Here is a 13,680-nt window from a genome sequence, read left to right as displayed (position 1 = left end):
AACCCCTCTTTTTACGCTGCTGCTACTCTCTGTTTATCATATATGCATAGTCACTTTAACTATACATTCATGTACATACTACCTCCAATTGGGCCGACCAACCAGTGCTCCCGCACATTGGCTAACCGGGCTATCTGCATTGGGTACCACCCACCACCCGCCAACCCCTCTCTTACGCTACTGCTACTCTGTTCATCATATATGCATAGTCACTTTAACCATATCTACATGTACATACTACCTCAATCAGCCTGACTAACCGGTGTCTGTATGTAGCCTTATAGCCTCGCTACTGTATATAGCCTGTCTTTTTTACTGTTGTTTTATTTCTTTACTTACCTATTGTTCACCTAATACCTTTCTTGCACTATTGGTTTGAGCCTGTAAGTAAGCATTTCACTGTAAGGTCTACACCTGTTGTATTCGGCGCACGTGACAAATAAACTTTGATTTGATTTGAGTCAGGTTTGTAGGCCTCCTTGCTTGCACACACTTTTTCAGTTCTGCCCACACATTTTCTATAGGCGTGAGGTCAGGGCTTTGTGATGGCCACTCCAATACATTGACTTTGTTGTCCTTAAGCCATTTTGCCACAACTTTGGAAGTATGATTGGGGTCATTGTCCATTTGGAAGACCCATTTGTGACCAAGCTTTAACTTCCTGACTGATGTCCTGAGATGTTGCTTCAATATATCCACATAATTTTCCTCCCTCATGATCCCATCTGTTTTGTGAAGTGCACCAGTCCCTCCTGCAGCAAAGCACCCCCAACACATGATGCTGCCAGCCCTGTGCTTCACGGTTGGGATGGTGTTCTTCGGCTTGCAAGCCTCCCCCTTTTTCCTCCAAACATAAATATGGTCATTATGGCCAAACAGTTCTATTTTTGTTTCATCAGACCAGAGGACATTTCTCCAAAAAGTACAATCTTTGTCTCCATGTGCAGTTGCAAACCGTAGTCTGGCTTTTTAATGGCGGTTTTGGAACAGTGACTTCTTACTTGCTGAGCGGCCTTTCAGGTTATGTCGATATAGGACTCGTTTTACTGTGGATATAGATACTTTTGTACCTGTTTCCTCCAGCATCTTCACAAGGTCCTTTGCTGTTGTTCTGGGATTGATTTGCACTTTTCGCACCAAAGTACGTTCATCTCTAGAAGACAGAAAGAGTCTCCTTCCTGAGCGGTATGATGGCTGCATGGTCCCTTGGGGTTTATACTTACGTTCTATTGTTTGTACAGATGAACGTGGTACCTTCAGGCATTTGGAAATTGCTCCCAAGGATGAACCAGACTTGTGGAGGTCTACAATTCTTTTTCTGAGGTCTTGGCTGATTTCTTTTGATTTTCCCATGATGTCAAGCAAAGAGGCACTGAGTTTGAAGGTAGGCCTTGAAATACATCCACAGGTACACCTCCAATTGACTCAAATGATGTCCATTAGCCTATCAGAAGTTTCTAAAGCCATGACATAATTTTCAGGAATTTTCCAAGCTGTTTAAAGGCACAGTCAACTTAGTGTATGTAAACTTCTGACCAACTGGAATTGTGATACAGTGAATTATAAGTGAAATAATCTGTCTGTAAACAACTGTTGGAAAAATGACTTGTCATGCCCAAAGTAGATGTCGTAACAGACTTGCCAAAACTATAGTTTGTTAACAAGAAATTTGTGGAGTGGTGGAAAAACAAGTTTTAATGACTCCAACCTAAGTGCATGTAAACTTCCGACTTCAACTGTATATACTAGGCGGTGTCAGAGGAAAGACCAAAAAATTGTCAAAGACTCCAGTCACCCAAGTCATAGACTGTTCTCTCTGCTACCGCATGACAAGCGGTACCAGAGCGCCTAGTCCATGACCAAAAGGCTCCTTAACAGCTTCTACCCCCAAGCCATAAGACTACCTAACAATGAATCAAATGGCTACCCGGACTATTTATGAACTGCATTGTTGGTTAAGGGCTTGTAAGTCAACATTTCACGGTAAGGTCTACACCTTTTGTATTCGGCACATTTATTTATTTCATTTTAAACTCCCTCTACCTCGACAGTTCTAAACTCCCTCTACCTCGACAGTTCTAAACTCCCTCTACCTCGACAGTTCTAAACTCCCTCGACAGTTCTAAACTCCCTCGACAGTTCTAAACTCCCTCGACAGTTCTAAACTCCCTCGACAGTTCTAAACTCCCTCTACAGTTCTAAACTCCCTCTACAGTTCTAAACTCCCTCTACAGTTCTAAACTCCCTCTACAGTTCTAAACTCCCTCTACAGTTCTAAACTCCTTCTACAGTTCTAAACTCTCTCTAACTCTACTCGTGTTACATCTGCCCCTGCCACACCCTACTTCTCATCCTGTGTCTCCCTAACCTGCCGCCACTCCCCCGGTGCTCTCTCCCTCTCTGTGTGGGTGCTTTTGATTGGGTGTGCTGAGGCAGAGCAGATCCCCACCAGCTGCAACCTGTTCCATAATCAAGACCTCTACAAATACTCAGCCCTGCCACTTCCACGCTGCCAGATCGTAATCTCTGCTCAGTCAGTCTACGTTTCAAGCTGTTTGTTCCTGCATAGAACTTGTTATCCTGTTGTGCCTGTTTTCGCTAGCCTGACGCTGCTTTTCCCTCCCCTACAGTTCCGCCCGCTCTGCCTCTGGTCCCTGTCCCCAGTCCCTGGTCTCATCAGTCCTGCTTCCGTGCCCTGGACCCCCGCTCTACGGCTTCCTTGGAATCCGCTCCAGACCTGCTTACCCTGCCCTCGCTCCCCTTGCCTCAGCCTCAGTCCCTGGTTCCCTGCTACCTGCCCGAGCCTCCCCTGCACCCCATCTTCCCACCGTTGTTCAATAAATACCTTAGTCACCTTATCCCTGCCTCCTCGTCTGAGTCTGCACTTGGGTTCACCTGCTCCGCCCCGTATAACAACTCTACAGTTCTAAACCCCCACTAGCTCTACAGTTCTTAATTCACTCCAACTCTACAGTTCTTAATTCACTCCAACTCTACAGTTCTTAATTCACTCCAACTCTACAGTTCTTTATTCACTCCAACTCTACAGTTTAAAGTCAAATTCTGACCAATAGAACAACATACCAGTGTTTAAAACCCTATTTTCGAGCCACAGGTGTTTAGAGCATGTGTTAGTTACCCTGAAGGAGACGGTCCTAGAGCTCTGTCTGGCGAAGGCTGGTCTGGCGGTCTGCTCCAAACTAACTGAGGATCCATCCACACTGCCCTAAACACAGACACACACAGACACACACAGACAATGGAAAGGTTATACCATCAACACAGTGTATAAAGCTGTCTTTTAGAGTACAGTCTAAAGTCTTATTGGTTTTAACACTAGAGGGTGCTCTTGCACAGTTACAGAGACTGTATGTCTGTGAGTAGTGGCAAAAGTCCAACTGTGTGTATTACCTCTGTGTGTCCGTAGTGGGTGGGGCTCTGAGCTCCTCTAGTGGGGGACAGCGGCGTTGTGGGAGAAAGGGGGCTCATGGGACTTGTATGCCCGCTGGGGGAGGGACTCTTATCAAAGGAGATGGACAGAGAACTAAAGGAAGGGATAACAGGAAGTTAGAGAACTAGAGGAAGTTAGAGAACTACTGGAAGAGATAACAGGAAGTTTGAGAACTACAGGAAGAGAGAGAAGGAAATTTGAGAACTACAGGAAGTGATAACAGGATGTTATAGAACCACAGGAAGAGATAACAGGATGTTATAGAACCACAGGAAGAGATAACAGGAAGTTAGAGAACTAATTTATCTAGGGGCCGTTTTCTTACCTGACAAACTTGAAGGGAGGTTTGGAGTCTGGGCCTGGGTCCTGAGAACCATTCTGCTGCTGTTACAACACACAACATATAGACATTTACCATAGGAACCATTCTGCTGCTATTACAAGACATACCATGTAGACAGTTACCATGGGAACCATTCTGATGCTGTTACAACACAACATATAGACAGTTAACATAGGAACAATAGCAACCCCTAATACTAGCCTATTCAACCTCTCGTGTTGTCTGAGATCCCCAAAGATTGGAAAACTGCCGCGGTCATCCCCCTCTTCAAAGGGGGAGACACTTTAGACCCAAACTGTTATAGACCTATATCCATCCTGCCCTGCCTTTCTGAAAGCCAAGCTAACAAACAGATCACCGGCCATTTCGAATCCCACCGTACCTTCTCCACTATGCAATCTGGTTTCTGAGCTGGTCATGGGTGCACCTCAGCCACGCTCAAGGTCCTAAACGATATCATAACCACCATCGATAAAAGACAGTACTGTGCAGCCGTCTTCATCGACCTGGCCTAGGCTTTCGACTCTGTCAATCACCGCATTCTTATCGGCAGACTCAATAGCCTTGGCTTCTCAAATGACTGCCTCGCCTGGTTCACCAACTACTTATCTGATAGAGTTCAGTGAGTCAAATCGGAGGGCCTGTTGTCCGGACCTCTGGCAGTCTCTATGGGGGTGCCACAGGGATCAATTCTCAGGCCAACTCTTTTTTCTGTATATATCAATGATGTTGCTCCTGCTGCTGGTGATTCTCTGATCAACTTCTACGCAGACGACACCATTCTGTATACATCTGGCCCTTCTTTGGACACTGTGCTAACAAACCTCCAAATGAGCTTCAATGCCATACAACACTCCTTCCGAGACCTCCAATTGCTCTTAAATGCAAGTAAAACTAAGTGCATGCTCTTCAACCGATTGCTGCCCGCCCGTCCAGCATCACTACTCTGGACGGTTCTGATTTAGAATATGTGGACAACTACAAATACCTAGGTATCTGTTTAGACTGTAAACTCTCCTTCCAGACTCACATTAAGCATCTCCAATCCAAAATTACAAAATAGCCTCCAACACTCTACTCAGCAAACTGGATGTAGTCTTTCACAGTGCCATCTGTTTTGTCACCAAAGCCCCATATACTACCCACCACTGCGACTTGCATGCTCTCGTCGCCAAACCCACTGGCTCCAGGTCATCTATAAGTCTATGCTAGGTAAAGCCCCGCCTTATCTCAGCTCACTGGTCACCATAGCAACACCCACCTGTAGCATGCGCTCCAGCAGGTATGTATCATTGGTCACCTCCAAAGCCAACACTTCCTTTGGCCGCCTTTCCTTACATTTCTCTGCTGCCAATGACTGGAACAAATTGCAAAAATCTCTAAAGCTGGAGTCTTATATCTCCCTCTCTAACTTTAAGCATCAGCTGTCTGTCAAGGCTGTTTAAAGGATCGGACCAAAGCGCAGAATGGTTGTAGTTCCACATATTTATTATTTCCGTGAAACGTTGCAATACACCAAATACTTGAAACAACAAAACTTCAAATCGTGACGCAGAGAGAAATACACACTACTCAAAAATGAACAACCCACAAACACAAGTGGAAAAACCCCCTACTTAAATATGATATCCAATTAGAGACAATGAGAACCGGCTGCCTCTAATTGGAGATCATCTCAACAACCCCAACATAGAAATAGAAACCTAGAAAAACCACAGAAACAGATAACAAGAAAACCACCCAAAAACACCCCCCCCCCCGTCACGCCCTGACCTACTCTACTATAGAAAATGTCATCTTACAAGGGTCAGGACGTGACACCGTCAGAGTAGCTTACCGATCACAGTACCTGTACACAGCCAATCTGTAAATAGCCCACCCAACTACCTCATCCCCATATTGTTACTTATTCTCTTGCTCTTTTGTACCCCAGTATCTCTACTTGCACATCGTCATCTGCACATCTATCACTCCAGTGTTAATGCTTAATTGTAATTATTTCACCTCTAGGGCCTATTTATTGCCTTACCTCCCTACTCGTCTACATTTGCACACACTGTACACAGATTTTTCTATTGTGGTATTGACTGTACGTTTGTTTATGTCTAACTCTGTTGTTTTTGTCGCACTGCTTTGCTTTATGTTGGCCAGGTCGCAGTTGTAAATGAGAACTTGTTCTCAACTGGCCTACCTGGTTAAATAAAGGTGAAATAAAAAATAAAGTCAATCGAGTTTGTTCAAGTAAAAGATCCAGAGAAAGACGGTGAATCAAACCTTGAACGAGCGAGAGCACTATCAGTGACGGAGGAGAAGAGTGAGGGGCAAACTGTTCCTGATGGCGACGCCTTAGCTAGCAGCGAAGCTAATCCCAGCAGTTCAGCATCACCACCGGCACCTCCACTAGCTAGTAGGCCTACTCGTCGTTTTGAGGATTTCAAAGTGTTGGAAAATGACATGCTGTTGGTTTCCTCTCCTTTCACCTTCAATGTGGATAACGTTCCCACTGACCTGCAATTTGAGCTTATCGATCTTCAATCTGATGCAGTGATTAGAGAACTATTCAAAACAATGTCACTGACGAGGTTCTATGCATCTCTCGATGAACAAAACTTTCCAAAGATTAGGAATCATGCTCAGAAGATGTTTGTACTGTTTGGGTCAACCTATGTATGTGAACAGACATTTTCAGTGATGAAATATAACAAGTCAAGGCACAGATCATCTCTTACTGACTCTCACCTCTCAGCAATCCTGCGCATAGCGACGTCAGAAACTATACCTGACATTACTGCTCTAGTCAATGCCCATCAGAGACTTCACTCCTCACATTGATTGAGTAGTTTAAATGTAATGTTGAGCTCTCTTTTTCTTGTGTTTTTGTGCATACCAGTTAACAAGAGTTCTGTCCGTGGTGCTGAATGCACAGTGTATTTTTACCTAGATCTTCATAATGAAAAGACCAACAAAAGGAGAACATGGATGTGGTTTATTTCTCTACATGTTAAAACAGTAAAATAAGTAGCATATCTGGATGTGATTTACAGTAGATATATCTGTCAACACAGTCATACACATGATGTATAATCCTGTAATATGATTCTGGCCCGCGATGGAAAAAATATAATCTAATATGGCCCTCCATGGAAAATAATTGCCCAGGCCTGTTTTAGTTAGTAACTTACATTAACTGATCCACTTAGTCTCTTACAGTAACTGTATTCCTACAGAACAGCCGTTATGAAGGCATTATCAAGCAACACAATACAAACAAAGTAAAAGCTCTGAGGATAAGTTCATTTTGCTGAACAGAGGGTTCGGGTGAGGTTAAAGAAGAGAGCCTCTGAGTTCTCAACCAACAGGATCATATCAAATCAAACCACACCCAGTTAGTCTGGCACAATGAGACCTCGCAGTGTTCTACACTGTCTAACCTCTCAGGACTCATGCTGTGTGAGTGTGTGTGTGTGGACATGGGTTAGTCTGTATGCGTGTGCGAGGCTGAAAGTGTTCCCCAGGGGGTAAGGGGAAAGGTCCCGTCTGTTAATGGAGTAGATTATTAACAAATGGTAGGGGTAAGAGTTAACACTAGGTACACACCCTGTATGGTAGGGGTTAGAGTTAACACTAGGTACACATCCTGTATGGTAGGGGTTAGGGTTAACACTAGGTACACACCCTGTATGGTAGGGGTTAGGGTTAGAGTTAACACTAGGTACACACCCTGTATGGTAGGGGTTAGAGTTAACACTAGGTACACATCCTGTATGGTAGGGGTTAGGGTTAGAGTTAACACTAGGTACACACCCTGTATGGTAGGGGTTAGGGTTAGAGTTAACACTAGGTACACATCCTGTATGGTAGGGGTTAGGGTTAACACTAGGTACACACCCTGTATGGTAGGGGTTAGAGTTAACACTAGGTACACACCCTGTATGGTAGGGGTTAGGGTTAGAGTTAACACTAGGTACACATCCTGTATGGTAGGGGTTAGGGTTAACACTAGGTACACACCCTGTATGGTAGGGGTTAGGGTTAGAGTTAACACTAGGTACACATCCTGTATGGTAGGGGTTAGAGTTAACACTAGGTACACATCCTGTATGGTAGGGGTTAGAGTTAACACTAGGTACACACCCTGTATGGTAGGGGTTAGAGTTAACACTAGGTACACATCCTGTATGGTAGGGGTTAGGGTTAGAGTTAACACTAGGTACACATCCTGTATGGTAGGGGTTAGAGTTAACACTAGGTACACATCCTGTATGGTAGGGGTTAGAGTTAACACTAGGTACACATCCTGTATGGTAGGGGTTAGAGTTAACACTAGGTACACACCCTGTATGGTAGGGGTTAGAGTTAACACTAGGTACACATCCTGTATGGTAGGGGTTAGGGTTAGAGTTAACACTAGGTACACATCCTGTATGGTAGGGGTTAGAGTTAACACTAGGTACACATCCTGTATGGTAGGGGTTAGAGTTAACACTAGGTACACATCCTGTATGGTAGGGGTTAGAGTTAACACTAGGTACACATCCTGTATGGTAGGGGTTAGGGTTAGAGTTAACACTAGGTACACATCCTGTATGGTAGGGGTTATACTTAACACTAGGTACACATCCTGTATGGTAGGGGTTAGAGTTAACACTAGGTACACATCCTGTATGGTAGGGGTTATACTTAACACTAGGTACACATCCTGTATGGTAGGGGTTATACTTAACACTAGGTACACATCCTGTATGGTAGGGGTTCGAGTTAACACTAGGTACACATCCTGTATGGTAGGGGTTATAGTTAACACTAGGTACACATCCTGTATGGTAGGGGTTAGAGTTAACACTAGGTACACATCCTGTATGGTAGGGGTTAGGGTTAGAGTTAACACTAGGTACACATCCTGTATGGTAGGGGTTAGGGGTTAGGGTTAGAGTTAACACTAGGTACACACCCTGTATGGTAGGGGTTAGGGTTAACACTAGGTACACATCCTGTATGGTAGGGGTTATAGTTAACACTAGGTACACATCCTGTATGGTAGGGGTTAGGGTTAGAGTTAACACTAGGTACACATCCTGTATGGTAGGGGTTAGAGTTAACACTAGGTACACACCCTGTATGGTAGGGGTTAGGGTTAGAGTTAACACTAGGTACACATCCTGTATGGTAGGGGTTATAGTTAACACTAGGTACACATCCTGTATGGTAGGGGTTAGAGTTAACACTAGGTACACACCCTGTATGGTAGGGGTTAGAGTTAACACTAGGTACACATCCTGTATGGTAGGGGTTAGGGTTAACACTAGGTACACATCCTGTATGGTAGGGGTTATAGTTAACACTAGGTACACATCCTGTATGGTAGGGGTTATAGTTAACACTAGGTACACATCCTGTATGGTAGGGGTTAGAGTTAACACTAGGTACACATCCTGTATGGTAGGGGTTAGAGTTAACACTAGGTACACATCCTGTATGGTAGGGGTTAGAGTTAACACTAGGTACACATCCTGTATGGTAGGGGTTAGAGTTAACACTAGGTTATACATTACATACAGTACTACTACCACCGTCTTTACCATCACAAACACACACACTCTGTCCTTACTGACACACTCAATCACACACATACACACTCACACACTCTGTCCTTACGGACACACACAAACACACGAGCGTGCGCACACACACTCACACACACACAAACTCTATCCTTACTGACACTCACACACACACACACACACACACACACACACACACACACACACACACACACACACACACACACACACACACACACACACACACACACACAAACACACACATCAATATAGAGCCCTCCTTCCCTCTCACCTGTCTGTCTAAAGGGTTGGTAGGGGTTGAGGGTATGGGTGAAGATATGGATGAGGGTGGGGTTGAGGGTGAAGGTTGGATGGTGGTGTCTATTGGAGGTGTCTGTCTCCCCCCTTCTTCCACATCCCCCAATAGCTCCACTCTCCCCTCCTCCCCTCCCTCTCTCCCCTCCTCGCCTCCATCTCTCCCCTCCTCCTCTCCTTTCTGTCGTCTGAGAGTCTCTATGTGTCTGTTCCTCCTCCTCTCGTCTCGAACACTGAGCATCTCCTCAAAGTCCAGCTGGAGCAGCTCCGCACTGTAATACACACACATAATGAACTGCTGTTCTCCCTAGCATCTCTACAGAGAAAAACGCACTTTGAAGTGTGTGTGTGTGTGTGTCTGTGTGTGTGTGTGTCTGTGTGTGTGATAACAGGTGTTTGACCTCTGACCTGGTGATGCTTGGAGCGTTGTCATTGGTGGGTTGGTTTCCGGGGGTGTGTCGGGGAGAAAGGTCGTTTTCAGGTGAAAGGTCATTGTCGGGGTCAGTGCTGCTATAGCTCCTCTCCTTCCTCCTCCTCTCCCTTTCCACTTCCTCTTCATCCTCCACTGTCCACTGGCGGGCCAGACTACACAGACCCACACAGGTTAACACTAGTGACCTAGGCTACAACAGGGACTTTTCAGGTTCTCATTAGATTTCAAAGGCTTTATAAAGCAGACATAAAGTCTTCATAACCACACCATGCTTCACAAATCATTTGTATGAAGATGCAGTAGTATGAACAGCTGATGACAGGGTTAGGGGTTAGGGTTAGGGATAACAAATCTCTTTGTAGGGTGCTCTCTGTGTGACATGCTGTCTCAGATGGTCCTCTGTGTGACATGCTGTCTCAGATGGTCCTCTGTGTGACATGCTGTCTCAGATGGTCCTCTGTGTGACATGCTGTCTCAGATGGTCCTCTGTGTGACATGCTGTCTCAGATGGTCCTCTGTGTGACATGCTGTCTCAGATGGTCCTCTGTGTGACATGCTGTCTCAGATGGTCCTCTGTGTGACATGCTGTCTCAGATGGTACTCTGTGTGACATGCTGTCTCAGATGGTACTCTGTGTGACATGCTGTCTCAGATGGTCTAAGACCCAGTTCTAATTCCTATCAACCCGATAAAGGCACACCAGCTTCATTTAACATTTTCCCACATTTTAGTCATTTAGCAGACACTGCTAAATGACTAAAATCATTTAGCAGTCATTTAGCACTGCACCCCCGTGGGAATTGAACCCACAACCCTGGCGTTGCACACACCATGATGGCGTTGCAAACACCATGCTCTACCAACTGAGCCACAGGGAAGACCACTAATGTCTCTGACTAGACTGAACTAACCCAATGTTCTAATGGACAGCGACCACAGACAGAACAGGGACAGAAACGGGATAGGACCAAACGATAAGAGATTTCTTCCAACTCCCGTCAACATCATATCAAACTCAGACTCGGGCATCTCCTGACTCAACCTCAGACTCGGGGCATCTCCTGACTCAACCTCAGACTCGGGGCATCTCCTGACTCAACCTCAGACCCGGGGCATCTCCTGACTCAACCTCAGACCCGGGGCATCTCCTGACTCAAGCTCAGACTCGGGGCATCTCCTGACTCAACCTCAGACCCGGGGCATCTCCTGACTCAACCTCAGACTCGGGGCATCTCCTGACTCAACCTCAGACTCTGACTCTTGGTAGTTGTGTTGGTGTAACAGTGTAGGTTCCGTCCCTCTCTTCACCCCAACCTGGGCTCGAACCAGGGACCCTTGCACACATCAACAACTGACACCCACGAAGCATCGTTACCCATCGCGCCACAAAAGCTGCGGCCCTTGCAACGCAAGGGGAAACCCTACTTCAAGTCTCAGAGCGAGTGACGTCACTGATTGAAACGCTATTAGCGCGCACCCGCTAACTAACTAGCCATTTCCCATCGGTTACACCACCACTAACTAACTAGCCATTTCACATCGGTTACACCACCGCTAACTAACTAGCCATTTCACATCGGTTACATTGGCGTGGACGTGTGCTGTGCTTCCATGCTCAAAATCACGTTCACCCATAAGAGTCTAAGCGGGGGGATTCTAACCAAACTATATGGAATTGTTTTAAGAAGGTCATACCAAGAATCATTTTGCTATTTGATTTACAATTTTAAGACCCCTTGAAGTATCAAAGAAAAACAATTTGATGATTTGGACTTATTGCTATTAGCCCATACAAAACGCATTGAATAACAGATTCACTACATGGAACATTAGATAGCAAAAAAATCTCAAGGAAGTTTGTTCTGAAGTGTGTGTCCTATATCTGAGAGATATAACACATACCAAGAATATAATTGTTTTTACATGTGTAGGTTCCGTCCCTCTCTTCGCCCCGACCCGGGCTCGAACCAGGGACCCATCAACAACTGACAACCACGGAAGCATCGTTACCCATCGCGCCACAAGAGCCACGGCCCTTGCAAAGCAAGGGGAAACCCTACTTCAAGTCTCAGAGCGAGTGACGTCACCGATTGAAACGCTATTAGCGCGCACCACCGCTAACTAACTAGCCATTTCACATCGGTTACACATGTCGAGTCACCATATATACAGTACTTCCATTCATTTTTCAAACTGGTACTGACGGACCTTCAGACGAGTCTTGTGAGGCCTGTGGGCGTCTTAGAGCAAATAACCAACATGCACTGTGTTGGTGAGAATCTCACCTTTCCATAGAGGTTTAGGGTTATTAGTATGTAGCCCAAACTGTTGGGACGCTACAGACAGAAGTTGGGAGATCGGCTGTACTGACTTCAGACGAGTCCCAAGAAGCCTATGAGGGTCATAGTAATTTGAAGGCAAAACCGTTCAGAAGACCAATTTTCAGGATGTCTCATGGTCTGACAAACACTGCTCTAGATCTGTCACCTTTCATCGCAGATGCAGAAGCACGACATAGGTGGATGCAGTGGATTGAGACGGATCTCATCCAGATATCTTTAGCTTCAACTGACTTTAGGGGGTTAACAACATCAACATTACAGGACCACATCATCCACCTCAATCCGATCCGTCATCTGATCAGCTTTCACTTTCCTTATCAATATCATGATCAACGACAGCAGTCACAAACCTCGGAAGACCATTCACTATTTACAAAAACTAAACAACATTCTGTTCTAACCATCTAAATCATCATTGATTTATGTTCACAGTGAAAACAGGTGTCTATTAGTGCGCAGCGCAGCTCTACTATAAATGAACTGTAGGCTATCCGTTATCGTTACAATCCTGACAGAAAGACACCACAAACTAAAGCCTCATGTCCACCAGACACATCAAACTTTTTGCGTTCTGGTGGAAGTCATTCATTGTCGATAGAGCAGTCCAAAACGCTACATTGGAGGTGCCGCACTAGGCTGCGGTGCGTTCTGCGTACTGCCTGCGTTCAATATTTTCAAGTTGTGCATTTCTTTACCATGCGATGGTACAAATGGAAGGGCACACATTGACTCCTACTAGCTATCTTTCAGCTAGTTAAAAAGTGAAGCACATATGTTTCAAGTACGGAAAATGTGGGCTAGACAACCGGCAAAACAACACGCATATACATCTGGTGAACATCAGGCGTAAACCAGCTCTTACCGGGACAGAGCCGACCAGTTCTTCCGGCTGATGGACATGGCAGCTGGGGTCCCAGTGGAGTTGAGGCCGGCTGGGAGGAAGTTTAGTCAGGTAAAGCGTCTGAGGCACCTCGCTGAGTGGCTGTCAGAGTGGAATCAGTCAGCGGGACAGAATTACAGTCCACCTTTACCCTGCTAGATCACATGACCTAACTCACTACCTGGGAGAGAGCGAGACAGAGGGAGAGAGAGGGAGACTGAGGGAGAGAGGGTGGTAATGTTTGGGATCTTGTCCATGTATAGTTATGAATGCAGTTCAGTTCTAATAGCTGTAGTTTGATAAACAAGGTCAGGTGAATATAGACAGGAACACCCAACAGAGATATAAGGGCATT

General features: G+C 45.4%; 1 protein-coding gene across 1 annotated transcript in view; it reads right to left on the bottom strand.

Annotated features, from left to right (window-relative positions):
- lad1 (ladinin) overlaps positions 1–13,461 on the bottom strand; it is a 79,267-nt gene extending 65,806 nt beyond the window's left edge. The window contains exons 1-6 of the mRNA XM_029718218.1: positions 13,308–13,461; positions 10,079–10,255; positions 9,648–9,942; positions 3,777–3,835; positions 3,412–3,544; positions 3,140–3,226 (exon numbers count right to left, since the gene is read on the bottom strand). Of these exons, the coding sequence (XP_029574078.1) occupies positions 3,140–3,226; positions 3,412–3,544; positions 3,777–3,835; positions 9,648–9,942; positions 10,079–10,255; positions 13,308–13,345 (789 nt within the window). The 5' untranslated portion in view covers positions 13,346–13,461. The remainder of the gene's footprint in view (positions 1–3,139; positions 3,227–3,411; positions 3,545–3,776; positions 3,836–9,647; positions 9,943–10,078; positions 10,256–13,307) is intronic.
- Positions 13,462–13,680: the final 219 nt, after the last annotated feature.

This window comes from Salmo trutta, chromosome 28 (assembly GCF_901001165.1).
Source record: "Salmo trutta chromosome 28, fSalTru1.1, whole genome shotgun sequence".
In the NCBI taxonomy this organism is placed as follows: domain Eukaryota; kingdom Metazoa; phylum Chordata; class Actinopteri; order Salmoniformes; family Salmonidae; genus Salmo; species Salmo trutta.
This window is presented reverse-complemented; position numbering and strand designations above follow the sequence as displayed.